This window comes from Chlamydotis macqueenii, chromosome 2 (genome assembly GCF_036417535.1).
Source record: "Chlamydotis macqueenii isolate bChlMac1 chromosome 2, bChlMac1.mat, whole genome shotgun sequence".
Taxonomy (NCBI): Eukaryota; Metazoa; Chordata; class Aves; order Otidiformes; family Otididae; genus Chlamydotis; species Chlamydotis macqueenii.
In genome coordinates, this window is record NC_141557.1 from 75,631,824 (window position 1) to 75,645,353 (window position 13,530).

General features: G+C 39.0%; 1 protein-coding gene across 3 annotated transcripts in view; it reads left to right on the forward strand.

Annotated features, from left to right (window-relative positions):
* PIGN (phosphatidylinositol glycan anchor biosynthesis class N) overlaps positions 1-13,530 on the forward strand; it is a 101,349-nt gene that overhangs the window by 572 nt on the left and 87,247 nt on the right. For all 3 annotated transcript variants that reach the window (XR_015257643.1, XM_086740334.1, XM_086740335.1), the window contains exon 2: positions 12,818-13,077. Coding sequence is in view for 2 of the 3 variants with exons in the window: in XM_086740334.1 (XP_086596460.1) it covers positions 12,851-13,077 (227 nt within the window). In the remaining variant the exon portion in view is untranslated. The remainder of the gene's footprint in view (positions 1-12,817; positions 13,078-13,530) is intronic.

Consider the following 13,530-nt stretch of genomic DNA (forward strand, 5'->3'; position numbering starts at 1 on the left):
TTAAAATTTACTGGGCTTTACTAGTATTGCCAAATCTAGAAGCAATATTCGGTAGCATAACTGCAAACCCTTCCATTCTTACCATGGTAGTGTGCTGTAGAAGAATGCCTTTTTCCTTCTGTTTTTAATTTCTGTATATTAATATTAATAATGGAATTAATTTTGTATTCTGTCCTATAATAAACTGATTTTTACTAACTTACTGTTTTATCTTGCCGATAGTATACAAAAAGAGTGTAAGTAGTAGAGTGTGAGCTGATTGTAGCAGAAAGTAAAACTGGTGTATTGAAAATGCTTTCAAATTTGCCTCAGACCACAATATTAAAAAAAAAAAAAAAAAGAACAAAAATATTTTACTGTTGCTGCTCTGGTGGAATTAGAAACCATTAAAGAAATCTAGTGCTTTTTATTTTCTTTTTCTGGAAAGTTAAAGCATGTTCAGTATGAACTTGTTAAAAGTTGATATGCTCTTTCCCTTAAAATGGAGAGAAAAACTTACTGATATCCTGTAGCAGCCTCTAGTGGCGATTGGCAATGTTTACAAGTGACTTGAAGTTGTTTGAAGGTAGTTCAGAAACTAAATTCTGCCTTTCTTTTAGGAAACTCGTTTCTGCCGACTTCTGTGGTCTGTGACAGTAAGGAATAACCTTTCCCCATTCTTCACCTAAAATAACGTGAAAGCATTCCTCCATTTCTGTACTTCGAAAGAGTTTTGTTTGGGTTTATGAAACTAACTGAAATACTTGCAGATGTCACTCAGTTGCTCCAAAATAATTTATAGATGATTGGGATAAAGTTAACACAGCTGAGATGTGTGTTCCAGAGCTGAAGAATGTAGGGAGAAAAACGTGCTTTTAACAATATGCTTAAAACCAATTTCTTATGGTATAACAAAGGGGTATTGTTTTGAGAGACTTGGGAAGAAAACCTGATAAGGGAAGTGTAGCACCTTGGAGGATCTGTGAGGCAGGAGAAGATGCATGAGTTCTGGAAATACAGCAGCATATAGATCTACTTGAGGCAGACAGCTGCAAATTACTTTTTTTCTTAATGTATCCGGTAGTCGTTCTGAGAGAGGCAGATGCTTTATCAAGTTGCGTTGTTTCTTATGGGAGTATTTTTCAATGAACTTCATACTTACAGTTCTTGACATGGAAAATAAGAAAAATTTCAATCTTTGCTTTTACTGTGTTGATTTTTGTAGGGATGTTAAATATTGAACTAATACTTTGAAGTTTAATGAACTTAAACACTACACCCGACTAGTTTCGGGTTCCCTCTGTGCTGTTTGGTGGGGTCATGTGTGTGTAAAGTATGCTTGCTTTCTGTGCTACTGTGGCGCAGTGTCAACTGCTCTCAGTGAGTGAATGCACAGTTTAAGTCTAACTAAAGGGGTTTTTGTTTCAACCTCTACAGACAAGGCTAACAATAAAAAAAAAAAAAAAAATCTGTTGGGTCCATGTTGGGTTTTTCTGTGCTAAATACTTGGAATCTGTTAATTAATCTGTTCTGACGAGTCCTAAAGTGAATTAGGGTAGCTATTTTTCATGTAACTGGAGTCCCAATCAAGGCACAGGGAACAAAATATCAGAGGAATATCTGAAGCAAATATGATTTCTGCTTCCAAACAATGCATATCTGTGAGTTCTGCGAACGCTTGCTTAAGCCTTTTTCTAAAATTGAGTTATCTGAAAGAATCTTTGTCTATATGTGTTTATTTAAGACTAATATTTACTATTTTCAAAATAAACTTTACAGAAGTTGTATTTTTTGTGTTTATTTTCAGACCTTAAAAAAAAAACCAAACCACCAATTTTAGTCCTTTTTAAACTTTCTAAGCTCAAAAATATTTTTATATTCTGCAGGGGCTTAATAATGCCAATATTGAGACTCATAATGTTGCTAGTTTGTGCTTAAAGACCTCTGCCATTTTTCTGAAATTGTATCTGTCTCTTCCCGTTTTAAGGGCATGTTTTTTAACAAGGATAGCTTATGTCAGCAATTAATAGTTACTTGTGTATTATGTACAGATGTAGCTTACCCAGAGAAACTGACTTTAGAAAATGTTTGATAAATTGAGATCTGGAGTAAGAGTACTACAGCAGCAAGGAGGAGCTCAGGGAAATATTTTCAGCCTCACCAAAGATGTAATAATGTCCCATGAAGTCAGATGAGGACCCGAGTTAAACAAAACAAACCCCCAAAATCCATTTGAATCAAAGTTTGATTGTGGTTTTTTTTCTATCTCTAAAACTGTTGTTTTGAAGTGTTACTGTGAACAGTGGATATTTGGAAGTCTACTGTCAAAAACACAGTGAGCTAATATACTTGGAGCTAAGGAGTATTTTAGATAACTTGTTCAAGCCTCATGATGTGCATATTATGTTTTTTGTGTGAATGAATAGAAAGGAAAAAAAATGTTGTTACAGTTGAGTGAGGAGACATAATTGGGAAATAAAAGATACGACCTTCTGTGACACTACAAACACTAGAGTATTGAATTGCTTGGGCTTTGTTTGCCCTAGTTTGGAAGATGGAGTGTGTGTTGTCTGGAAATGGAGGTTGCACCGAAAGCTGTTCTAGAGGGTAACAGACCACTTTGTCTAAGTTGCTACGCCTTAGCGTGCCTCACCATGGCGAAGGACAGCGTAGATGTGCAGGGGAAACTGTGCACCAAAGTACGGAAATAATAATTGTAAAGCAATTCTTGAGTTCTGAAGATTAAAAGTATGAAATTCAACTGAAAAGCTGTTTTACCTGAATTTATTAACGTGTTCTTTATTGAAGTTTTGTGGAGGTGAAGGCAATTAAGGCTTGACATTGAAAAGGTCTTATTTATTCCTATGACTGCAGAAGCATGCCCCAACTTGCAGAGATGCTATACTGACTCCACGCCACTACTCTACCCTTTTGAGGGTTGTGTTTCACCGCATTCCTCTTAAAGTTAGTCTTTGCACACAGTTTTCAAAAAAGCCCCTTCTATTTCTCTTACACAGCCTACTGCTCTTCAGTCATATTCAAATATAAGAGGAGAATAAGAGATTTGAGCTGACCTGTGGAGGAGGTCGTGCAATAAACTATGGTGCTAATAAAAGGAAAACCAATACTGAGAGATGCAGACTTCGGAGAAGAAAGTAGGAATCTGAGGGCATGCTTTGAACAAGCTGAGTTAGCACTGTTGTTGGGAGGAGATGCAGTCCTGTCCTAGTGCCAACACAGAGGCTTGCTTTGGGAATTAGACTGGGAAACTAAACTACAGCAAAGTTATCTTTACTTTTCCTTCCTTTTTTTTTTCTTTTTTTTTCTTGAAGTTGTTTTCAGTTGAATTAATTCTCCAGTCTGACTGTGCAGTTGTACAGATGGCTGTGCCAGCCCAAGGAGGAGTTTTGGCGTGGGAATAAGTGGGCAGGAGCAGGGGACAGGACAACTCTGCAGCTGTATTTGCTTCATTTTCCTTGCAGTATTTGTGATTGTGAAGACCTCTTGTTCCTTTAACTGATACTCCCATGACAGCTATTTTTGTATAAAATATGTGATAAAATATATTTGCCTTGCTGGCCTTAAGTATTTCGGAAAACATGTTTTTGATTACAACCAAATTTCTACAGATGGTAGGGTACCAGTGAATAACTGCTACACAGAAGTGAATAATAGACTTTTTCTGTCATCTCAAAACTAGCTGGTTGTGTCGTCCCTGAGAGCAGATACCAAGATAGGTAGACTTTGCATTTGTGTTCTTGACATGAAACTGTATTTGGTGTCTGTCTCATAACAGTAATTGTAATCTCTTTGGCATCTTCTACCTACCAGTGTTGTATCGCTCCTCTCTTTTGCCAGCAAAGAGATCAGGAAGCTACAACTGATTCTCCATTTGTAGGGGGAAGATGTAATGTGAGATCTGGAGAGATGTTGCTTGTCGGTGTTCTCCAGGTTTCTGGGTCTCTGTCTAACAGTTTTCATCTTGCTCTCGGAGCTTTTTTTCTACAATGAAGCTATTGCCATTTTTTTTTTTTTGCCAAGAAAGTTTGAGTAGTGGGGAGCTTTCATTTTAAATTATCAGCACCCCATATTACAAAGAGGCAGAATACTATTTATTTCCAAGAATCGTTTCCTGGCTCTGTTAATTATTAGAGTCACTCACTAGCTGAAAAGTAGAGGTGTCTTATGGAAATGGAAAGTGGTTTGGCTTTGTGTTAAAAACAGATGTAAGCTCGCAGAGTGTTTACAAGTTGATATAGAATCATAGAATGGTTTGGGCTGGAAGGGACCTTTAAAGGTCATCTAGTCCAACTCCCCTGCAAGAAGCAGGGACATCTTCAACATGATCAAGATTGCTCAGAGCGCCGTCCAACCTGGCCTTGATTGTCTCCAGGGATGTGGCATCCGCCATCTCTCTGGGCAACCTGTTCCAGTGTTCCACCACTCTCATTGTAATTTTTTTTTTCCTTAGGTCCAGTCTGAATCTACCTCCCTCTATTTTAAAATCATTACCCCTCATCCTAACAGGCCCTGCTAAATAGTTTCTCCCTGTCTTTCCTGTGAGCCCCCTTTAGGCAGCAATAAGGTCTCCCCAGAGCCTCCTCTTCTCCAGGCTGAACAGCTTCAACTCTCTCAGCCTGTCCTCATAGAAAAGGTGCCCTTGATCATCTTCATGGCCCTCCTCTGGACCTTCTCCAACAGGTCCATGTCCTTCTTCTGTTGGGGGCTCCAGAGCTGGACACAGTACTCCAGGTGGAGTCTCATGAGAGCAGAGTAGAGGAGGAGAATCTCCTCCTCCAACCTGCTGGCCAAGCTTTTTTGATGCAGCTGAGGATGCAGTTGGTTTTCCGTATATATTTTTCTATATATCACAAATGATAACGAGTGTTAATCCATCCTTTTAGTGTTTTTCTGCGCTTTACAACTTGACAATTGCAATTTTTTTTAATAGTTTGTTTTGTTTGGTGATTGAAGGAATTGGACGTTGGTTTTTTTTTTTTTCCCTTCCCCTTGTGTTTGTTTATCTGCGGTGAAGTAGTACTTCCTGACAGCGTGTTTTCAGGGTGAGATTTCCCAGGGGCTTGGTCTGTCGTGGTGCCGAGTACTGGGTCGCACCTGCCAGCACCATCGGCTCTGTCGGGCCCGGGAGCAGTGCAGGACCCTGGAGAGCGCCCGGCGGCCGCGAGTGGAGGGGCTGCTTGTGCGTGGCCCTGTCACGGCAGGGCGACGGCCACCCACGCCCCCCCACCCCACCCCCCGCTCGCAGGTTGCTTCTGTGTGCTCGTTCTTGGAATGTATCGTATGATGCGCCTCCACGTTGGATTGCTTTCCTTATGTGTGTTCACCTCGGGCTTTAAGTGAGTTCTTGTTCTCAGTGCGCAACTTAACTTACCTCTGTCTGTGTCAACTTTGGTGTAAGCTGAAGTTTGATAGGTGGCGATATATAAAATGTCAATTTTGCTAGCTAATTGAATAATATTCAGTTATACATTATACTCAGTTCGCTGGCATAATTAAGTAGAGCTATTGAACTCAGAAGCTCTTAAGTCTTTTTATAAAATGCTTTTGAAAGGATGGGAACCTAGAAATTGATTATTTGACTTCTGTATACCTTTTATTGAAAATATTACTATATGCTTAGAAGGTTGACTTGTGGTCCATTTTTTTCCTGCAAACTGGCATTCAGAGGCTTATGTGCAAGAATCAACAGATGTGGCTTGTTACTGTTTGACATAATTCTTGTTTATTTGTAGTGGTTGATATGGATAAGAAAATGTGACTTAATAAAACACAGACAACTACTGTCAGCTCTTTTAAAACCTTCACTATTCATACTAGCTTCTATGGAACATACTTTAAGCATCGTTCATTTTTTTTGTCGAAGGGTGTTTTCTTCTTTGTGTGTGTACAGAATACATTTTCAGGCTGATTTTTGCAAAGCTCAGTGCAGCTGAAAGTTATTTTTCCATCCTTTTCCCTGTGCACTTTAATATTTGTTGTATGACTTTAAAGAGTTTGATCCTTGTCCCTTTTATTGCTGAAGGGAGGAACTGTGCTGCTTATATTGGTGCATGTGCTTTATTGCATAGTTTTATTGCAAAGCTCTTTCAAAGCTTTGAGCCTTGATTTGTCAGGGTGGGCTTCAATGAGACAGCAAGACTGCTGTGGCAAACTTCTCTTCCATGTGCTTGTGTTCTCTTAAGTGTTGCTTCTTCCTTAATCGTAGTAGTCGTGGATGTCAGGTGGGCTGGCTTCATTAGACACTTTCAGGTTGGCATTATTTCCCCAGAAGTATCCCATGAAACTTGTAATATGAAAAATCTATCTACAAGATCTCCAAACAGGCAAGAAAAACAGTGGCACAAAAGAAAAATCCTTGTTTTTTGCAGGAATAGAGAGGTCTGAGTAACGCAAGACGCTCTTGGCAGCACAAAAAGAGTTAAATAGTCCATATCAAGATGGAAATACAATGTGAACCTGTATAATGGTGGTACTTGAAGACAACTTGCTGCTAGAGTATTGCTAAATGACTCAGAAGCCAAGAAATACCCAAGAGGATTTGCAAATACCTCCTGAAAACAGGCATACGCCGCCCCAAATGCTGTTGCCCAGTGAAATTGCTGATTCGCAGAAAAACCACTCAGGGTTTATTGCTGATTAGTTTTACTTTTTATGTGTTCTGAATTTCTACCTGCCTGCATACTGAGCAAATGTAATGCTGAATTTCTACTCTTTTTTCCGACATTTTGTTAACAAGTGTTACCAAAAGGTGATGCTCTTGTTTGCTCTTTCATGCCTCAAAGCAGTCATAGTTTCTTAAAAAAGTACCTTTGTTCTCTTTGTCAATGCTGTCCTGTTGTCAGTGTTGTTCTCAAGTATGTTTTTGTGCCTGGGAGACTTGTGAAAACAATTTCCCATGTTTACAGGATAATTCAGAGAAAATTGCTTAGGCTGATGTTAGGGTATCTAATTTGCAGTACATTCAAGTATTAGGACACTTGATGTTTTATTGGCACCTTTCAGGCCATAGTCAAATGTATCCTTAAAAAGTTTTGGCAAAAGAGACTTTTTCTAGGCAGGCAGGGTAATTTTCATTATCAAGTACCGTTAAAAAGACAATTAAATAATCTTTGAGCTCTTTGCCTCAGGTTTGGATGTGCTTTACTGAACCACATTTAAAATTTAAAACAGATGTCATTTGTTATTATAATGCCTAAAATGCTCAGTGAAGATGCTGAACATAGAATAATTTTAAACAGATGGTTTGAATTACAATAGCCACTTCAGTGCAAGAGCAAGTGGAAATACTGTAGTTGCAGTTTCATTGTCTGGCAGAGCATGTTATGCCTCAATAGAGAAAGAAAATGAAATTTTGGAAATGAAGGAAAAGACTTCATCATTATCCCACTTATACTCATAGTATGATTATATGATGAAGTCAAGATGAGGATTTTGAGTTTCCTCTGTTTAAGTACTGTGTGAAGATACGAGAGAGTTACTCTGAGGCTGGCTGGTAAGTCTCTTGTATAAATTAATTCATGCAGTCAGTAGGTTTATGTGCTGTGAGAGTAGGAATGACCTGATTGTATTTCCTTGCTAGTATAATTCTTTAAAAATCTAAATTAGTAAAAGAAAAGGGTAGAGACTGCTAGTACCATCTTATATAATGTATAAATACCATTCCATGCAAAATACTGTCAGTTAGACCACACAGCTTCCACATTGCTCCCCTGCTCTAAGCAAAAAGATCATTTTCTATATATGGACAAATTGTACAGTCACCACTTTGACAGTTTAAATTACAAAATACACAACACTGTTTAGTTGAAAAATGTATTAGTCAGCCAGAAACATAGCAGACATTCTTGTCTAATTCTTTTTTCTGTAAAAGATACTTACCAAGGCCATTGATGCTTATTGAAAATGTGTTTCCAATGTATTTTCTTCATCTTAACCAACAGACTTGACAGCATTAGTGAAGCATGGTCCCTCTAAAAGAAATGACTAACGTATCTTGAGCTCCCATCTTGACACTTTATTATCCTTTAAAAAATATTCCTGCCAATGGTTCATTTTCCGTGTAGTATTTTGTGTATTTTTATTGCATATTCGAAGAAAGAAAAATATAAAGGGGAAATGTTACATTTCTCATGAAGAACTATATAGTATTGCGGTACAAGTATAGTTTTCTCTGTCTTATAAATAATACCGAGAGATTATAACTTCAGAAAAATGTAGCTTAGATGTAGATTACTTTGAGAAAATGAGGGCTGCATTTAATTATGTCAGCCTTCCTGTTGAGCGCTGAGGGATTTGATCCAGCTTGGGGCTGTGGATGTAGCTCCTGTGGCATGAGTCAAAAAAATGAGAGAGAGAGAGGAAAAAAAAAAGAAACCTCTTGTCAGCAAGTTCTGGATCAATTTGAAAAGAGCTCATGTGAAATAAACTACCTGCTTCTTGTCTCTGCTGGTTGTGCTTCAGTGGCTCATTGCAGCAGTCTGGCTCCCCTGTCACCGTCACAGTCTGGGTGTTTTAGTCCTCGCACTGACATGACTGTTGGTGAGGAACTTGCAGCTAATCACAGGATTTTTGGTATTGCTTTGATAAGCATGAGTACAAAGAACGACAGGGTCTCCCCATCCTATCTGTCACCAGGCAGGAGCTGAACTTTCTCCCTGGGGATTGTGGAAAGGCGGGGGGGGGGCGGGGCGGGAGGGGAACAAAAACAACTCAAAAAAACCCCACACCACCAACCAAAAAAAACCCTTCTCTAATCTCTGTGAATCATTTTATTCTGGAAAAATAATTAATTGTGGTTAGGAGGTCCTTGCTGCTTTTATTTCTTTTATCTTATAGACTTTAAGAAAGGTGTCCACTGGTTCTGCCTTGTTGTCTCTCAGAATGATTGCTCCCTTGCATCTGCTTGCTCTCTCCTCTGCTTGTGTGTAACATCCAATAAAGTGCAAAGCTCTGAAGTCTGCTGAAGCCCCTGGCATAGCCAGAGTGATGCTAATTTTCTACTTGCTCTGTTCATCCTGGACAGTTCATATTTAACAGGTAGTGAGTTGGCTGGTGGATTTTCAGTACTTTTCTGTTAAGAATCTGAAAATGGTCTTGGTTTAAGATTCCATGCCAGCTTTGTGTTGTTGGCTCCAAATTGTTTGAACTAAAAATACCTCATCGGGATAGTTTATATTCTGACATACTGGAGGTTGGGCAGTATCATTATTGGCTCTATTTAATTTAGGAGGTGGTGACAGAAGGAGAAAAAGTATGTAAAGTAAAGGATAAATTGGAGTCTGATACATAGTTTAGTAGTTGGACTGAGCCTGTAGAGGAGGTGAATTGACTGAACTGTATTATAACAAGTGATATGTTTGGATGGACAGTAAGAAATGGCATGTGGCAAATAAGTTGCAACGTGCTCCTCTATTATCTTCAAGACTAGAAGCTTTTTTTCCTCTCCTGTTGGTGTGATAGACAATGGCTTAACAGAACTACGTAGAATAATGCAGTCAGGGTTTGGGCAAAGCTCGTGTTTTGCTTTATGAAAATAAGGACTGTGGGAGAGAGCACACTAAGTCATTTGCTAAGGGATTGCCTGGGAAGGTATCAGAGGACACAAAGTTACTGAGATACCCTTGACTTAAGTTTTCTTGACAGAAAGATCTAAGATATGTTTTTTTTCAATTGATAATTTGTTTATCCACTTTTTGGATGGTCAGGCATATGAGGATGGAGGCTTTTGCACTAGTAATCTGGCTCTTTGTCATCCCAAGTGAAAAGATGTGTGTGTGTTTAATACATTTCTATTTTTCTTCTGTTGACAGGCTGTGGCTTTTGCTCTTTCTTATAAGCTAGTGCTTAATCCACCTTTTTCCTTTTGTCCGTGTTATTTCTTACTGTTAGTGTGCCTTGCGAGGGTTCTGCCTTGAACCATCGAGTTCTGGGCTCTACAGAGAAATTTGCTCATGATGACCTCTGTAATGGAGAAGAGGAGAAAACTAAAGGAGTCTAAAGGAAAGGGTGCTGGGTGCCATTCTGGCAGTTAAGAGCTTTCTGAATACTTTATACCTGTAAGAAAGTATTTGTAAGTCCGAGGATAGGATGCTCTTCCCAATGTTATGTCGCAGTGATGACGCGCAAAGTCATGCGCTGAAGGAGCAATGTAAGCTAAGCTAGAGGCAGAAGGAGCAGCTATGAGGGATGTGGCAGGAGCAGGGGCTCTGGGAGCTGCCTGTCTTTAAATCATCTGATGGTGATAAGCGGTTGGATATGTTGCGCCCAGATGAACAGTCTAGTGTAATGTGGTCAAATTATGGTTGCAAAAGAAAGTAGATATGTTTTTTTTTTAATTAATTCTGTAGATCACTATATTCTAAGATAGTATTAAATTGGAGCTGTGTTGATTGTGCTCTTTTTGCTGCAAGCAAGGGTTCAGGCCTGAGGAGAGTTAAAGCAAAGAGAAATAACTAGTGCTAAAACCAGATTAGGTTACTAATACTTTAATTAGAAGAATTTAGAATATGTTAAGCTATAGAATTGTGGCACTGGGAGTACACAACAGTAAGTATCTGATTGAAGTAGCTGCTTTGTTTAGTAGGGTATTTAGTCTCATCAGTTTAAGGCATTAATGGTTTGGATTGTCTTATCAAACATAACTACATCAAAAGAAAAAGCCCTATGGAAAATAAGACTGAATAAAATGAGGTCTGGTGTGCAACTTAATGGTATTTCTGTGATGGCGGTTTCATGTATTTAAATTCATGCAGGAGCCTTGAGTCTTTAAAAATAAACAACCAACAGATATTTACAAATATTCCAAGTCTGTCTTGAAATCTCACTTGCAGTTGTAAAAGCGTGTGACTTCCTGATTAAAGAAAAGTTTTTGTTTGATCACTTAAGCGTGACCACTGTGTCTCTTTGAAATATTGTATTTCGTTATCTTGATCTTGCTATGTGTTTTTCTCTCAGAATCTATAAAATGAGGAAGTGTTTGTGATTAGGACTGGAGTTGTCGCATCTGTGTTTCAGTAGGGAAAATGAGTGTAATTAGAAGTTATGATTAAGTTGCATACAGATCTGAATTTTCTTTGGAAATTACTTTTAGTAAGTAAGAATATATATTAACTTTCAAATCTTATTTTTTTAGTGTGTGGATTTTTTTCCTCTGGTTTTCCTAGCCCTTTAAAATTTATATTTAAAAAAAAAAATCTTTCAGAGTTTTGATCAGAGTTAAGATTATGTGGTAGTGAAGCCTTTTTTCTTTATTTGATAAGAATAATAGTCTTACCATGTGGTGGCTGTCTGTGTCTGTCCAGCTACTGGAGTTCTGTAAGTTATGAGATAAACTTATATATTGTGATTTAGAAGTACTAACTAGATTCTGAAACAAAGAGTTACTTTCAGAGGGAGGTGTGTATTTACATAGGTAGCTGAATATCTGAACCTTCTAGGCTGTTAGGAACATGTTTCTAAATTGGTAAGTGGAGGTGTTGTTTTGTTAAGGTTGATAATTAGCTAATATTTAAATAATTGAGTTAGCAGCCTGGACAGCACTTAATAGTGCTTTGTCAGAACTAAGCCTTGTTCAGAGGAAGATCCCACGCTTATCTGAGTCAATTTGCATATTTGTGTAGGCATCATATGAACCGCTCAGTACACATGGTGGACGTGTACATTTCCAGTGTACCTGCTATTAAGCATATTGGTATTCCTAACCTGACTTCAGAGGATGACAGGGCAGGAAAAACATTCAAAAAGGGAATATCATTATCCGTGAAACATAATCCTTCAGCTGTTTTTCGGTTGTCATCTATTTTAGAAGAGGAATAGTATTCTGCACTCAGCAGAGCATCATTGTTCCTTTAAAAGAAGTTTCCTGTTTCTAGGTGGAGTGTAATGAGCCCAAAATTGATAGTAAACGTAGAAAAAGCAACTTTGGATGGATGTTTGCTGTAGGATGACTTTCCCTAGCTGTCTTTGGTTTGTGTTTGCCTGAACAGACCTCACCACTGTCATGCAATCAGTCGGTAGAGGGTGGTATGTTTGTAGAGACATTGAGTTGTCTGAGTCTTCCATTACTGATCCAGGCAACAAAAAAAAAATTGGAATATGACAAACTGACTTGATTCAACGTCTTCTGAAGCTGTATAATACCCCACTAAACACCGACGACGAGTTACTGAGACATGATGACTATCTGAAAGCTTGAATTAGCCATGCAGTGATTTGACCGAAACTTCTGGGAAAATGCTTGTTGGAAATAGAAATTGATAATGAATCTGTGTTGACGCGGAAGAAACGGACACTGCTGACGACCAATATGATCAAGCAAATGCCAATTTATTGTTGATACATCCCGGTTAATATAGCCCTTCTAATTCCGTATCATGAGCAAGCTCTCTACTAATTGGTTAACTATATCATGCACGCGCTCCTAGCTAAAATATGATTCGTTAAGTCTCTATGTTCACGCGCACGGCTCTCTCCACCTGCACCCTGCTTCACGTTCAGCCCCCAGTCACGTATGCCAGCTGTTTTCCTTCTTCTCAAGGTTGCTTCGTTTACTTTCTCACAGGAAGCTTCATTACTTTCTCACAGGCGGCCTCATTATTTTCTCACAGGTGGCTTCAGTAATGTCCTTGAGGCCTGCTGCTCACAAACATAACAATTCCATTCGGTCTGGATTGTTCACTAAGTGCCCCTGGTACTCCAGGTATCCAACAAATCTGGGTAATGGCTGTAGTTATGGTACTGCCATTCCATAACAAATAAAATAAGTATTGATTCTGGTAAGTCTTATCTGCCTAACTTTATTTTTCTCCCTCTCTTTCAGTGTTGGACTTTGCCTTGCTAGCCCACTGTTGCTATGGGTATACCAGTCTTCATACTCGCTGGTCTCCTTGTACACTTTGTGTTCTTGGTCTCCATTTTTGACATCTACTTCAGCTCTCCCCTGGTTCATGGTATGACTCCTCAGCAGACTCCGCTGCCACCTCCAGCAAAACGCCTTGTGCTCTTTGTTGCTGATGGTCTGCGGGCAGATTCGCTGTATGAGTTGAGCAGCAACAATACATCTCAAGCACCTTACCTGCGGTAAGTCCATCTGAAAATGTTCCAGAAGATTTTGCTTCTGGAGGCAGCTCTATGCAGTGTTGAAGTGGACAAAGTGGTGGCTTGGTACTGCTTTCCCTGCCTGCCGTTGAAGTGACAAACTTTTGCAGAGTTAAGCTCTGCAAAAGTGCGTGAATTTGAGTTTATATCCCCTGTTGTCAGTAAAGCTGCTGAACCATGAACAAAGTAAATTGAGTCAGTGTAGTCCTTTGAAAACTACAGCTGGCTGGTAACTGAGAGGAGTGTGAACTTTCTGTATTCACATCAGCATGCTATCAATTCTGAAGCTGAACAGAGTTGTTAATTTAAACTGCTTCCTGGATGTCCAGTTTAGCAGTAGTAGTTCATTAATGTGCTTGTATTCTAATTCTAAACTACTGATGAGGCTTTTTAAGGAGTGATTAAAACATGGACTGAATGGATCTAACAGCAGGC